Source organism: Musa acuminata, chromosome BXJ3-8, assembly GCF_036884655.1.
Source record: "Musa acuminata AAA Group cultivar baxijiao chromosome BXJ3-8, Cavendish_Baxijiao_AAA, whole genome shotgun sequence".
In the NCBI taxonomy this organism is placed as follows: domain Eukaryota; kingdom Viridiplantae; phylum Streptophyta; class Magnoliopsida; order Zingiberales; family Musaceae; genus Musa; species Musa acuminata.
Window position 1 is genome coordinate 42,417,334 of NC_088356.1, and position 12,226 is coordinate 42,429,559.

The 12,226-nt window shown below is 33.7% G+C and overlaps 1 protein-coding gene across 1 annotated transcript; it reads left to right on the forward strand.

Moving 5' to 3' along the window:
* Positions 1-171: 171 nt before the first annotated feature.
* Positions 172-12,053, forward strand: LOC135645009 (probable peptide/nitrate transporter At3g43790). Its single transcript, XM_065163030.1, has 17 exons — positions 172-585; positions 2,335-2,375; positions 4,532-4,592; positions 4,735-4,837; positions 4,953-5,055; positions 5,146-5,199; positions 5,299-5,361; positions 6,185-6,234; positions 6,318-6,393; positions 7,316-7,498; positions 8,286-8,373; positions 8,988-9,073; positions 9,157-9,264; positions 10,276-10,320; positions 10,415-10,503; positions 11,470-11,513; positions 11,695-12,053. The coding sequence occupies exons 1-17, from the start codon at positions 447-449 to the stop codon at positions 11,823-11,825; spliced, it is 1,464 nt and encodes a 487-aa protein (XP_065019102.1). The 5' UTR covers positions 172-446; the 3' UTR covers positions 11,826-12,053.
* The last annotated feature ends 173 nt before the right edge of the window (positions 12,054-12,226 follow it).

The following is a 12,226-nucleotide window of genomic DNA, read 5'->3' on the forward strand; positions in this document are numbered from 1 at the left end:
TTGGTGGACGTTAACGAGATTTACAATATGTGAAGGGACTTATATGTAAAATCTGATTAGAATTTGAAAGGGGCAAATATGATATTTCAAGCGTTGATCTATAGATATATATATAGAGTCCATACTCCATACTGCACGGATTTCCTCTCTCATCTCTCTCTCTCTCACACATACGCACCTTCAAAAGCGCAGAATAGCAAAACCGCCTCTCGATCCATCCATAGCCTGCAATCCACCTTTCCCTTCCCTTCCCTTCCATTCCGATGCTGACGATGAGATCGCGGAGGACGGGAGAGAGCAGTAGTTTTGGATAGCAACGGAAGCGGAATCTTTCTTGTTTCAAGGTTGTTATCTGAAGCCCCGAACCCGATCGCAGCCTCTTGTGCACTTGGTTGATCGCTGGCCGAAACTAGGGCTTGTTTCTTGGAGTGGTGGTGGTGGTGGTCATGAAGGGTAACGCGGGGCTGCCGATGAAGGTGTACCATGAGAACTGCCCCGGATGCAAGCAGGACCGGAAGAACGAGGTCCATCGTGGAGTTCCCTACGGGGAGTTCTTCTTCATTTGGATCGTCACGCTCTGCTCTGGTGAGTCAACAATCTCGAACGATTCGTTTGATGATTTAGTGCTTGCTGTTTACATGTTGTTCGGTGATTCTTCGTTAGCAATTTGTATTCATTGTTGTTGTTCGAGATACAAGGAAATGGTTCCAGATAGGCTTTGCACTGCGTGATTTTGGCTGTGCCAGGAAGGAATTAGGGTTTCTTTCACCTTGATCGAGTGACGTTTTTGAGGGAATTAAAAGGCAATCAACTTTACGTGAGATTTTGTGGTACGAATCAGGTGGTATTCTGTGGCTTGATTTTACAAGTTATGGATTGCTTTCAAGCTTGAGAAGCTGCACTGAGGTGCATCAACTCCCAACCCGTTGTATTCTCTATCAGCTACCTTGCAATGATCTTCCACTAGGCGATGTGCCTGCTGACTGATCCAAAATTATCGCTTTGATTTCACGAGAACCGTACTTTGGGATGGTCCTTCCTCTCATATAGGATTTATCATAGACGCTATATGTAGAGGCAAAAGATGAACCAAGTCTCATATAGGATTTATCATAGACTCTATATGTAGAGGCAAAAAATTGATAAGTGGCGATGATTATAATATGTTAATAGGAGAAGCAAAAGATCATATAGGATGAATCTTTTACATATTTTTGATGCACAAGTCACGTTAGTTGTGCGGTTTAATTATTTGACAGATTTATGAGAAAACAAGGATTATTACACTAGTGGAGAAATGTGTCATGAGTCTCATGAGAGTGTTAAAAAAAGTTATAAAGTTCAGAAGTAAATAGACTGCATTATAGACCAATTGTTTTTCTGTTCCCTGTGGAGAAGAGAACATTTCTTTTATGTTGCTTGGGCTTTGCATATAGGAGTAATCATTTGTGACAAGAAGTTGATGAGAGAGTCGTGATGCTAAACTTGCAAAGTTGAGATTATTATAATAGGTGCTAGTACAGTGCTGCAATTTGGAAACATCCAATAAAATATTTTACATCATCATGATCAAATTAAATCACAAATCTGCAATTGGATTTCTAGAAATGTTCAGACGTGCATCAACTGCATGAAAATGTTCAGTCTATTCTTCTTTTGTTTCCAGTTATGGTAAGAATTTCAGGATTCCCATATGACTTCAGCTTCACATCTAAGGGAATTGGACAGTGATGGATGGTAATGGGTGATCCATGTCAAAGGCATAAATTTACCCAACTAATTCGACTCAATCTGGTAGTATACTTTTCAATTCAAGTCATAATATTCTTGTCATCAGCTTTACATAAGAGATGCTGGACATTCTTATCATACTTTGAACATGTTGATAGCATACGGACATTGCTCTCCTCAAAGACAGTTTATTGTACAATGATTCAGTAATCAAGATCTACCTCAATGACATATGCATTGCACATAAATGTGCATTTAGATAGCACCACGAAGGAGCACCCCCGAAGAATGCAATCTATTGATAATGATATAAGTTTCTGTTAGAATTGTTTCTCTTGTTTTCCCCTTAACTACATGTCAAGTCAAAAAGATGTTCCGAATTAAAAGTGCAAAAGTGATGATGTTTTGATGCACAGATATCCAAGAATTTATGCCATGTTTTTTTTTTCCACTTTATTTTGCTTCATTTTGTGCTAATATATTATAGACTATCTGCTAATAAAGCGTATACATAAATATATTTTGTTTCAAAATTTCTTTCATACTGATTTATTTGTTAATTTTGTGTCACTGTGTCTCATACCTTGATATTGCTTTTTTCAGCCTTACCAATATCGTCGTTGTTTCCTTTCTTATACTTCATGGTACGTGCAACAAAACTTGGTTTCAATAACCATGATTTCTGTCTCATGAAATGTCAATCTGCTGCACTTACACAATCTGTTCAGATTTTACTTTGAAAAAAATATGCTTTAAAACTTCTTTTTTATGTGACTTCTGATGGAATTTGCTTTTCTATCACTGAAGCACCCCAACTTGTGATCACTGTCAATGTTGATAGTATCACTAATATCAATTTCATCAACATCATTAATGTTCATATTGTCAAGATCTGTAAGTTAGCATGAATGCATATACAAGTTGTTTGGTGATCCATAAAGTTTATGTTGATTTAATAATAGGGTTAAAGAATGATATGTATTGTTATCTCCAATACGTCTAACAAAGATACACTCATCCATACTTGTTCAAACATTAGTACTACTTGGATAAATGCAGTTACAATTGGGAGCAAGTTATTGTCTAAGAATTTGCTTGAAACTGGAATTCTAGCTTGAAAAAGGGCTTCGACTCTTTTTTTTGTAAATAATGGTGAGTTTGTCCTAGAGGATTCGGTAGGTGAAATACTTGTGATTCACCTTCACAAACATATAGAAAACAAATTTCTCCAAGATGAAATAAAGTCCCCAATTAATTAAAAGAGTGTTTAAACTTTATAGAGCCACCAGTTTTTGTTCATTCAACAATATATTTTGGCAATATAATATATCAACTTGAATTTTGAATTTTAATTTTAATTAATAAAATATAAAATATTACAATATAATTGATAATCAATTAACATACACTCATGATTTTAAATTCCTCTCACATTAGTATGTATAGGGTGATATTTATTGGTTCGAGCATGAATTGATACACCAACTACTCCTAACTAGATGGTTCTTGGTTGATTCAAGAGTTATTACCTCAGAACCCTGTTGAATCGAGCTTATTGTTCAGTTTTTTGTCGATATTGGATTTGGACTGGATGATAAGCTCTACTGGCAAACTTCAAGAGACCCGTTACCTAATGTACCTCAACCACATGAGTGGTTCACAACTTCACATTGATGAGTTAATGATTAGTACCAAATTATCATTATATCAATGACATATTATTTATCAATATTAGATGCCATATGAGTAGCTTTATATATAGTTCTTATGGACATAATATATTGATTTACAATGAATTTACATCAAGGATCTCAATCCAGCCTTCGTGGACTCACCACGATCACCACGATCATCATAGTGGATTTACATCAAGTTTATCATGCCCAATAGTTAGAACTTGTTTATTTATACATATACTCTTTAAATACAACTATTTTGTCTTTTTATTTATTATTTTATAGATTAAAACTACTTAAATTTAGTAATAAAAGCATACTTAGTTCATGATGCTCTTGTCAATGTGGTTTGAGGAGAGTCAATATACGCAGTCTTACATTTAAATATTTTAAAATGATTGTTTTTGTGACTCAGTCTTTCAAATTGTAAAGGAACAACCTTGCCAATGTATCAAGGAGCAACCTTAAATTTAAACCACTTAAATTTAATAAATTTGACTATATATGAATAGAAAGTTCAAAAACAATATAAAATAAGGTCTATCTGGATTTCGACCAGTCTAAAATAGTTAATTGGATATTGTTTCAAATATATAAATATGGCATTCCCACTTTTGGCTTTCCTGTTACTTTTAGGGTGGATTGATTGGTTGCCTAACAGTATAATTTTAGAGACTCTTTAATTTTCTTTTGCTTCTGTGAAAATTTTACTGTGTAGAAATTGCACACAATTTGTGGATTTTATTATTGCTCTCATTTTTTTCTCTACTTCCATCTATTGTGCTGTGACTCCTATTTTGGGCTTTGCATCCTCTTGATGGTGGTGGCATATGAGAATTGTTATGGGTGCTAAACTAGTGGTGGTGGGTAGTGGGATTCTCAAGCGATGCCTCTGCTAATGCTGATGTGATACTCTACACTCACAGTGATAGACTAATCCTGAATGTTTTATCTTTAATGTCTTCTTATCATTGAGTGGTATACCCTGATTCTGTGACACTCTTTAGAACTGGATAAGAGATGCCTACTGTATGTTTTCTAGCATTATTTGTTATCCCTAGAAGCCTGAGAAATTGTCATGATAGCTATTTAATTTACCCTCTCTGTCATGTTCTTTTTCTCAGATAAGGGACTTACATATTGCCAAAAGAGAAGAGGATATTGGGTTTTATGCTGGTTTTGTAGGTAAGTTTTTGATGTATTCCATCTCTCTCTCTCTCTCTCTCTCTCTCTCTAAGTGATACAAGAAATTATCTTTCTTTATAGTAGAATGGCATAATTGAATATTTGTGGAGACTTTGGTTCTCAATTTTTGTTTATTTTGAAGGATCTTCCTTTATGATTGGAAGAGCTCTGACTTCAGTATTTTGGGGAGTTGTGGCAGATCGATATGGAAGGAAACCAGTTATACTCATTAGTATTATTTCAGTGTAAGAACTATATGATGCCTTACTAACTAAAATTAATTATTGTAACCTTATTGAAGTTTCGTTAGTTTTCTAATCGATGTGCTACTTTTCCCTCTCAACTGAGTTAATTTTTCAGAATAATATTCAACACACTTTTTGGGCTTAGCACGAGTTATTCGATGGCAATTATTTCTAGATCATTTATGGGATGTTTTTGTGGTTTGCTTGGTCCAATAAAGGTATATACTAAATTGGGTTCAAGTTGCTCATTCTTCTCGGAGATTTTAGCTTAAGTTTCTAACTGAAGCTTTATGTGAAATTTAATACAGGCTTATGCTTCAGAAGTTTGCCGAAAAGAATATCAAGCTCTAGGATTATCCCTTGTAAGAACCTTATATATGACTTTTTGTCTGTTTTAAACTATCTTTCCAATTACTATTGTTGGTCATTTCCAGTCTTAATTGCATACTAATTGGTTATAGGTTAGTACTTCACGAGGCATAGGATTAGTTGTTGGTCCAGCTATTGGAGGTTTCCTTGCTCAGGTACTGATTTTCTTAATCTGACTTATCAAACAGCTATATAAATACACCATTAGATACATGAAAGTTCTCTTTAATGATTAAGTGAGTATGAAGTTCAATTCAACCAGCAATTGTTGTTACGGGACTATTGCTGTACTAAGGACCCATGTAGCATCTTTTTGTATGAATCTAAACATAATCTAGAAGAATTCTTAAAATTTTGGATTTCATATGGTAAAGCAGTGTAATATCTCCCATAATTGAAGAAAAATAGTTTTAACATTCTGCTAAGCTAGGGGCTTCATTGCTGCAAACTCATCCAGCTGCATGAAGACACCCATTTTGAACAAGTGGTGGAAAATAAGATGCAGTGTTTCTTGGAAAGAAAAAAAATTATACTCGTAAAAGGTTATAATAACTGGACGTCTTTCACAGTTAAGAACTATCATTAAATAAGAGAAAAAGATAGTGGTTTCCTGAGTAGTCAAGTTTTTATATAAAGTTGATACTTAGGCTTCTGCAATTTGAAGTCTAAACAAATTTCCATTTTGTTATGGTACTGGTTTTCTTAAATTAATGATGCTTTCCTGTTATCTTTCATTTAAATTATTACCAAATTGCCAGATTTTGAGTGTTATTAATACAGTCAAATAATTGCAGTTGGGTTATTTTCTTGAAGTTCAATGTAGAAACACCTAGCATTTTTGTGCTTGTGATCACTCTTTATTATCTGCTCTTTCTTGCAGTTGCTTATATCATAGTTTTTGAGCTTCTGTTTTTCTTCCATATATTGTGTTACCTATTTAACTCATTCACATGTTTCTATGGATGCATATTATTTCAGCCTGCAGAGAAATACCCAAATATCTTTTCAAAGGAGTCATTATTTGGCAGGTGAAAATAGAAACATAGCAGACAATTATATTTGTATACTTGTCACTCAAAGCTAAATAAACAAGGTTTGCAATCAACTGCAGGTTTCCTTACTTTTTACCATGCCTTTGCATATCTCTTGTGGCAATCGCTGCCACTGTTGCATGTCTCTGGCTTCCTGTAAGTAATAGCACTATGTGCCTCTTAGTTTAATTCTTTTGGCAAACAGGATGGTGTTTGGACTTGCAGCACTTTTGTGAACTATCACAAATAAAGCATCATGCCTCATATTTACTCACCTTAGCAAAATTTGACAACCAAACAAGTTAAAGCTATACTTACATTATATCTATAAGCCTGCACTTGCTTTTTCAATCATATGACTTCCTGATTTTACAGTTATCGGAAATTTCCAGGCATTTTCTAGATTTTCTTCGCTTCTCAGCAGACTATGTCTTTCCAATGATTATATTAACATAGATATGGCACTGGGATTTTAGGGAAACTGTAAATGCATCTGTGGATAACTTAAGATATTTCTATATCCTTGGTGATCTTTGCAGAAACAAACTGCAATAGTTCTTTCTTGCATTTTGACTTGTTTAATGATCTTAATCATGAAATATGATACAAAGCTTATAAGCACCTACATTTGAACGAATGGTAGATGCTTAATATTTCATTTTATGTGATTATGTTATGGCAAGCACAAAATTAGTGGAGAAAATAAGTGATGATATCTTAACTAGGACAATAGGGTCAACTTGGCCTGCCCTGAAAATTATAATGCAACATATTGGGTCATCAATTTGAATACTTTAAATTACAAATAAATTTGATTTTTTTTAAGTTTGACAAACCACTCTATGGTCATACGAAATACCAGTTTATTGTCACCTGCTGTAATTTATCTTTTTTGAGTTTAGAATTCCATGAAATTCATCTTTTTGTTGCTTCTGTTCTGTTATGTCTAGGCAGTTCTTATTTCTTTAACTTGCCTTCTTAACTAGCTAATGTTGCAACAAGTTACTTTCATGTCATACATGATGAATTTATCCTGGTTCTTCACATGATTTGTTGTCTAAGTTTTACCCATACGTAGGAGACTTTGCACATTCATGACAAATGGGAAATTGAAGATCTGGAGGGTTCACTAATTAGATGTGAAACAAGAGAAAGTAGTGAAGAAACTGAGGCTTCTAAAAGCTTGATAAAGAATTGGCCTTTAATGTCAGCAATCATTGTTTATTGTGTTTTCTCCCTTCAAGATATGGCATACTCTGAGGTATTATCTCATCTAAACACATCTTCAGTATATGTTCTAGAAGGATATTATACATGCATGGACTTACATATTTCATACCAATAAAACATGATATTGTTTAGCCAATATATCAAATCTAAATAATTGTGGTAGATGACAAACTCTGGATGTTTATCTGTAATATTTAAATTCGTCATCATAAATCATGAATACAATAATATTTTTTTATAATTTTCATAGAAAATTTGAATTAGCAGATTACTGATATAGTATTCAAAATAAAATTTTTGGTAACAACTTAAAGGCAAATCATAAATGTTATAATCAGAAGAGGTAAGAGTAAGACAACTAATATTAGTTGTACGAGGAGAGGTGGGGAGACCTAATTTGTCTTTAGTAGAAACTATAAATAAAAATTTAAATAACTTTAATTTAACTAATGATTTTTTTTATATAACTCAAAAGTGTCAAGATTCATGTAGTCGGTTTCAAATAATTGAGACATTATGGTTTGTTGTTGTTATAGTAGTGTATAAAATATATATATATATATATATATATATATATATATATATATATATATATATATATATATATATATATATATATATATATATATATACAAAGATTTCCTGGGAAGCATACACTATGTATCCTCAAAGTACCTTTGATATATATCTAAATGGGGCATGGAAGACATTAGAAATCTTTTTCAATTGCCACTTAGACATTTTCTTCCCATTGTCTTGTTCCTTTTATTCATTCTTTGTATGTCCTGGTGAGAAGTTTCCATCTTACAACATTTCAGATATTCTCCTTATGGGCTGTGAGCAATCAATCTTATGGTGGCTTGAGCTTTTCATCTCAGGTTGTTGGAGAAGTACTTGCGATTACAGGTAAAAAGGTTATTCTTAAGCTCTGGGAGAAGTAATACATGACATTCAGTAAGGATGAAAATCATTAAGTGGTGTAGATGTACTCTGAAGTTAAGTATGCAGATTGCGTATTAAACTGAGGTGCATTTGTATTTTCATCTGACTTAAAAGTACTTATCTGCTTATTTTGAACTCTCCGAAATGGGGCATGTATTGATGCTTAAAATAAAAAAGAATAGTCCAGATTTAACATTTCAGTGCTTTCTCCACTTACTAGATGAAATCTTTTGAACACTGTAATAGTATTTATCCCTTATTATTATCAAATCTAGTTTGCCACAAAGATGCTTAATTACATTATTCTAGAAAACTGCAAAATACATCTGTCTCAATGCACGGGATCTTTAAATATGATGCTAGCGAATACAGCTGAATAAAAATTCTAATTGTTGACTTAAATAGTTCATAATTTTATTCATCTCCTTGGCTTATGTAAAGTTCAAGCAGTAATTTAGCTTATTGATCTACTTAAGTTAATTTGTGCTTTTGTCAAGAAAATCCTTTATAGTGAATGATTCAGGAAATTAAGCTTAGGGATTTACTAAGAATGTACCTACTGACTTGTTCATTACTAGGTACTGGTCTCCTGGTTTATCAAATATTTCTTTATCCACCCTTCGAGAAGTATTTAGGACCCATCACTTCATCTCGTGTTGCAGCAGTATGCAATCAATGCCTTCCATTGTGGACATTTCATGTCAATATATTTTGAGTGTTTATTGATGAGAGGTGTTCTATGTGCAGATATTTTCTATACCATTGCTTGCCGGTTATCCATTTATGTCTAAGCTATCTGGATTAGAACTTCAGTTAATTGTGAACTGTGCATCCTTCCTGAAGAATACTTTTTCTGTGAGTATTTGTCTCTTTCTCTTCCTAATAGCATTACATACAAAAATTAATACATTGTCATCACATTGGAACATTTGTATGCTAAAACAATTTTAAATATTCATCCATCATCGTTTACTAAACAGTGATGCAATTGGCTTTTACATATCAACTTGACATACTCATGCCAGCTTTATTGAATTATGATCTAATCAGAATACAGGACAAATTTTAACAACTAAAAAGATGACTTATCTAGATTTATCAGGTTTATGGAAATTATTTTGTTTATGCCTTCGACCTTAATGCTGGTTTCTGGTAAAATTCAGGTTAAAGTTTTGTCTTCTCCATCATGGCCTTGTTTATTCAGGTTTTCACGTGAGTCTATAGTTTGTGCCACACAACAATACAGAAATGTTCAATGGACCTAATTTATTTAGATCCAAAATTTTGGTCCACACTGACAAAAAAATAACACTGATTTTTCTTCTGTGTACGCTGCAAATACGGGGGCATGTATAATAACCTTGGAGTTAATTGTTCCGCTTTTACATGCTTTTAGATTCATCCTAAGTAATTATTTTTTTTTCAGCCATACATGATCTTCGACTCTTAAACAATGTCAAAGGAACTGTAACCAATGAATTAAGTATCAGTCTGTACCAAATATCAATACATTGGTGCACCAGTGTGAGAAGTCATGGTTTACTAGTGAGAAACAGACCCCATATTGGGGATAGTGTCATCACTGGGCCTCCCTTATTTATGTATATTTAGTATAACCAGTTTGCTGCATAATGCTAACACCAGTCAATATGATTACTCGAGTTGGGCACTTGATTCCTTGCATTCAACAGTATGCCTTTGTGAGAGGATGGAATTGGAAAAATTATAATAATAATAATGATGCACATGAATGAATCTGTACGACATTTTAACTTTAATACCTACATTAGTTAATACTTTTATCCAATACTTCTCTTCTGTGTATTATATTGTTCTTCTAATTCAAGTTAATCGTATTTCAATCAGATAACCATCATTAATGGGTTCAACATCCTACAGAATAATGCTGTGGTAATTCTCTACTCTTGTTATTAAGATTCACTCACTTATATTAGCCACTGAAGATGTTTTTTTGAACTACATTTTCGCAACTTCCCTATCACAGCCTCGGCATCAAAGAGGTGCTGCAAATGGTATTTCTATTACTGCAATGTCTCTTTTTAAAGCTGTCGCTCCAGCAGGTGGAGGGGCTCTGTAAGTAGTTATTATCAACTTTTTCACAGAACACGTTACTTAGTACCTGATAGTGTAAGTGTTAGTAAGCAAATATGTATAGACCACTTATTTATCCGCAGCTTCTTTAGTGTTTTTTTCTGCTTCATTCTTTCTATGGTTTGTTAATTTTATGGTATTCAATTCACAAGCCATATCAATAGTCAAGCTGCTTCAAGCCCGACACCAGTTCATGTTTCAATTTATTAAACAAACAATGTTATGAGGAAAATCTGATGAATTTCTCTTTTACTTGGCAGTACAGTATTATGAGGATAATATTGTTGTTGTTGTGCATTAATTTGTTCACCAAAAGGTTGTATGTCAGTAGAGTCTTGTAGCATGATGCTGCCACTGTTTAGTCATCAACTCTTAACTTGATTTATGGTAAATCTGATGGAAGCAAGTTTTGGTCTTTAGAAATTTCCAGGATGCTCATTTTATAATATTTTTCCCGTCGGGTGATATAGAGTTATTTGATCTAAAGCGCAAGTAGGTTACTGTTAGTCAGATGGACTTTCAATCAAGGTCTTATCATGTTCAGTACCGATTTTGTTTATCGGACCGGTATGTTATTAATGCACCAAGCAGTATACAGACCTGTACTATTCAGTACTAGCCAAAAAATAATTAGATAATTATAATGATCAGTACCTTTCCTTTATTGAACCGGAAAAAACTGAGCTGTACCATATACCTTGCTTCTGAATATATGGAGATTAACCTTTGATACTTTGTTACCAACATACAACTCAATTAAACAGGTGAAATTGTCATCATCTTAGGCTTCAGATGCTTGGTTGGTAATACTCGACTAAATCTTCACCGTGAATCTTGTCAACAGTTCATGTTGAACTTTATATGAACCTTAAAATGATGACATTAAGGAAACCTCATCGACCAAGATTTATGGATGATTTATTATTGTAATTTTATGTGTGTTTGCAGATTTTCATGGGCACAAAAGCGTCAACAGGCTTCCTTCTTACCAGGTATAATTTGCTTCTCTATGAAGCCTTGTATCATTGCAAAAGCCTCTGCCATTCACACGATATTATTTTCATTAAAAAGAACCAGATAATCTAGTTGACTGATGAATGCATGCAAACTAGATATTATTTCCATCATCTAGTGAGCTTATGATTTTATATTGATTGTTGTTTTAAAATGCAGGTGATCATGCGGTTTTCTTTCTACTCAATGTGGTTACACTAATTGGGCTCCTTCTGACGTTCAAACCATTTCTAACCCAACCGAGCAACAAAAGAAGTTACGTTTTGTTGGCCACCGAAGTGCATGCTTGAAGGAGCAAAGACTGCTGCTGCTGCTGCTGCTGCGGCTGCCTCCACTGATGAAAACTGATAAGATCAACCCATCACAAATTGCAGGAATGGCAAATAATAATGCCCATTCATATAGTGCACGAAGAGTGGTAACTTCCAGATGACAGCTTGAAATAGTATGTATCGATACAATATATATATAATACATGATGGAGGTCGAGTCTTCGGATCATCTTTCACGACCAGAGTGACCAGGATTTGACTTAGAGAATTAGTCTCTTCAATTGTTCTAAATATTAGTGAGTTCTAATTATTAAATTTCGTCTCAAAGTATATCTCCTCAGGTTGTTCTGTTGAAACATATCATTAACAGGAACCAGTTAGGCTTCATTTCTTGATAATGATTAAATGATTTAATAAAA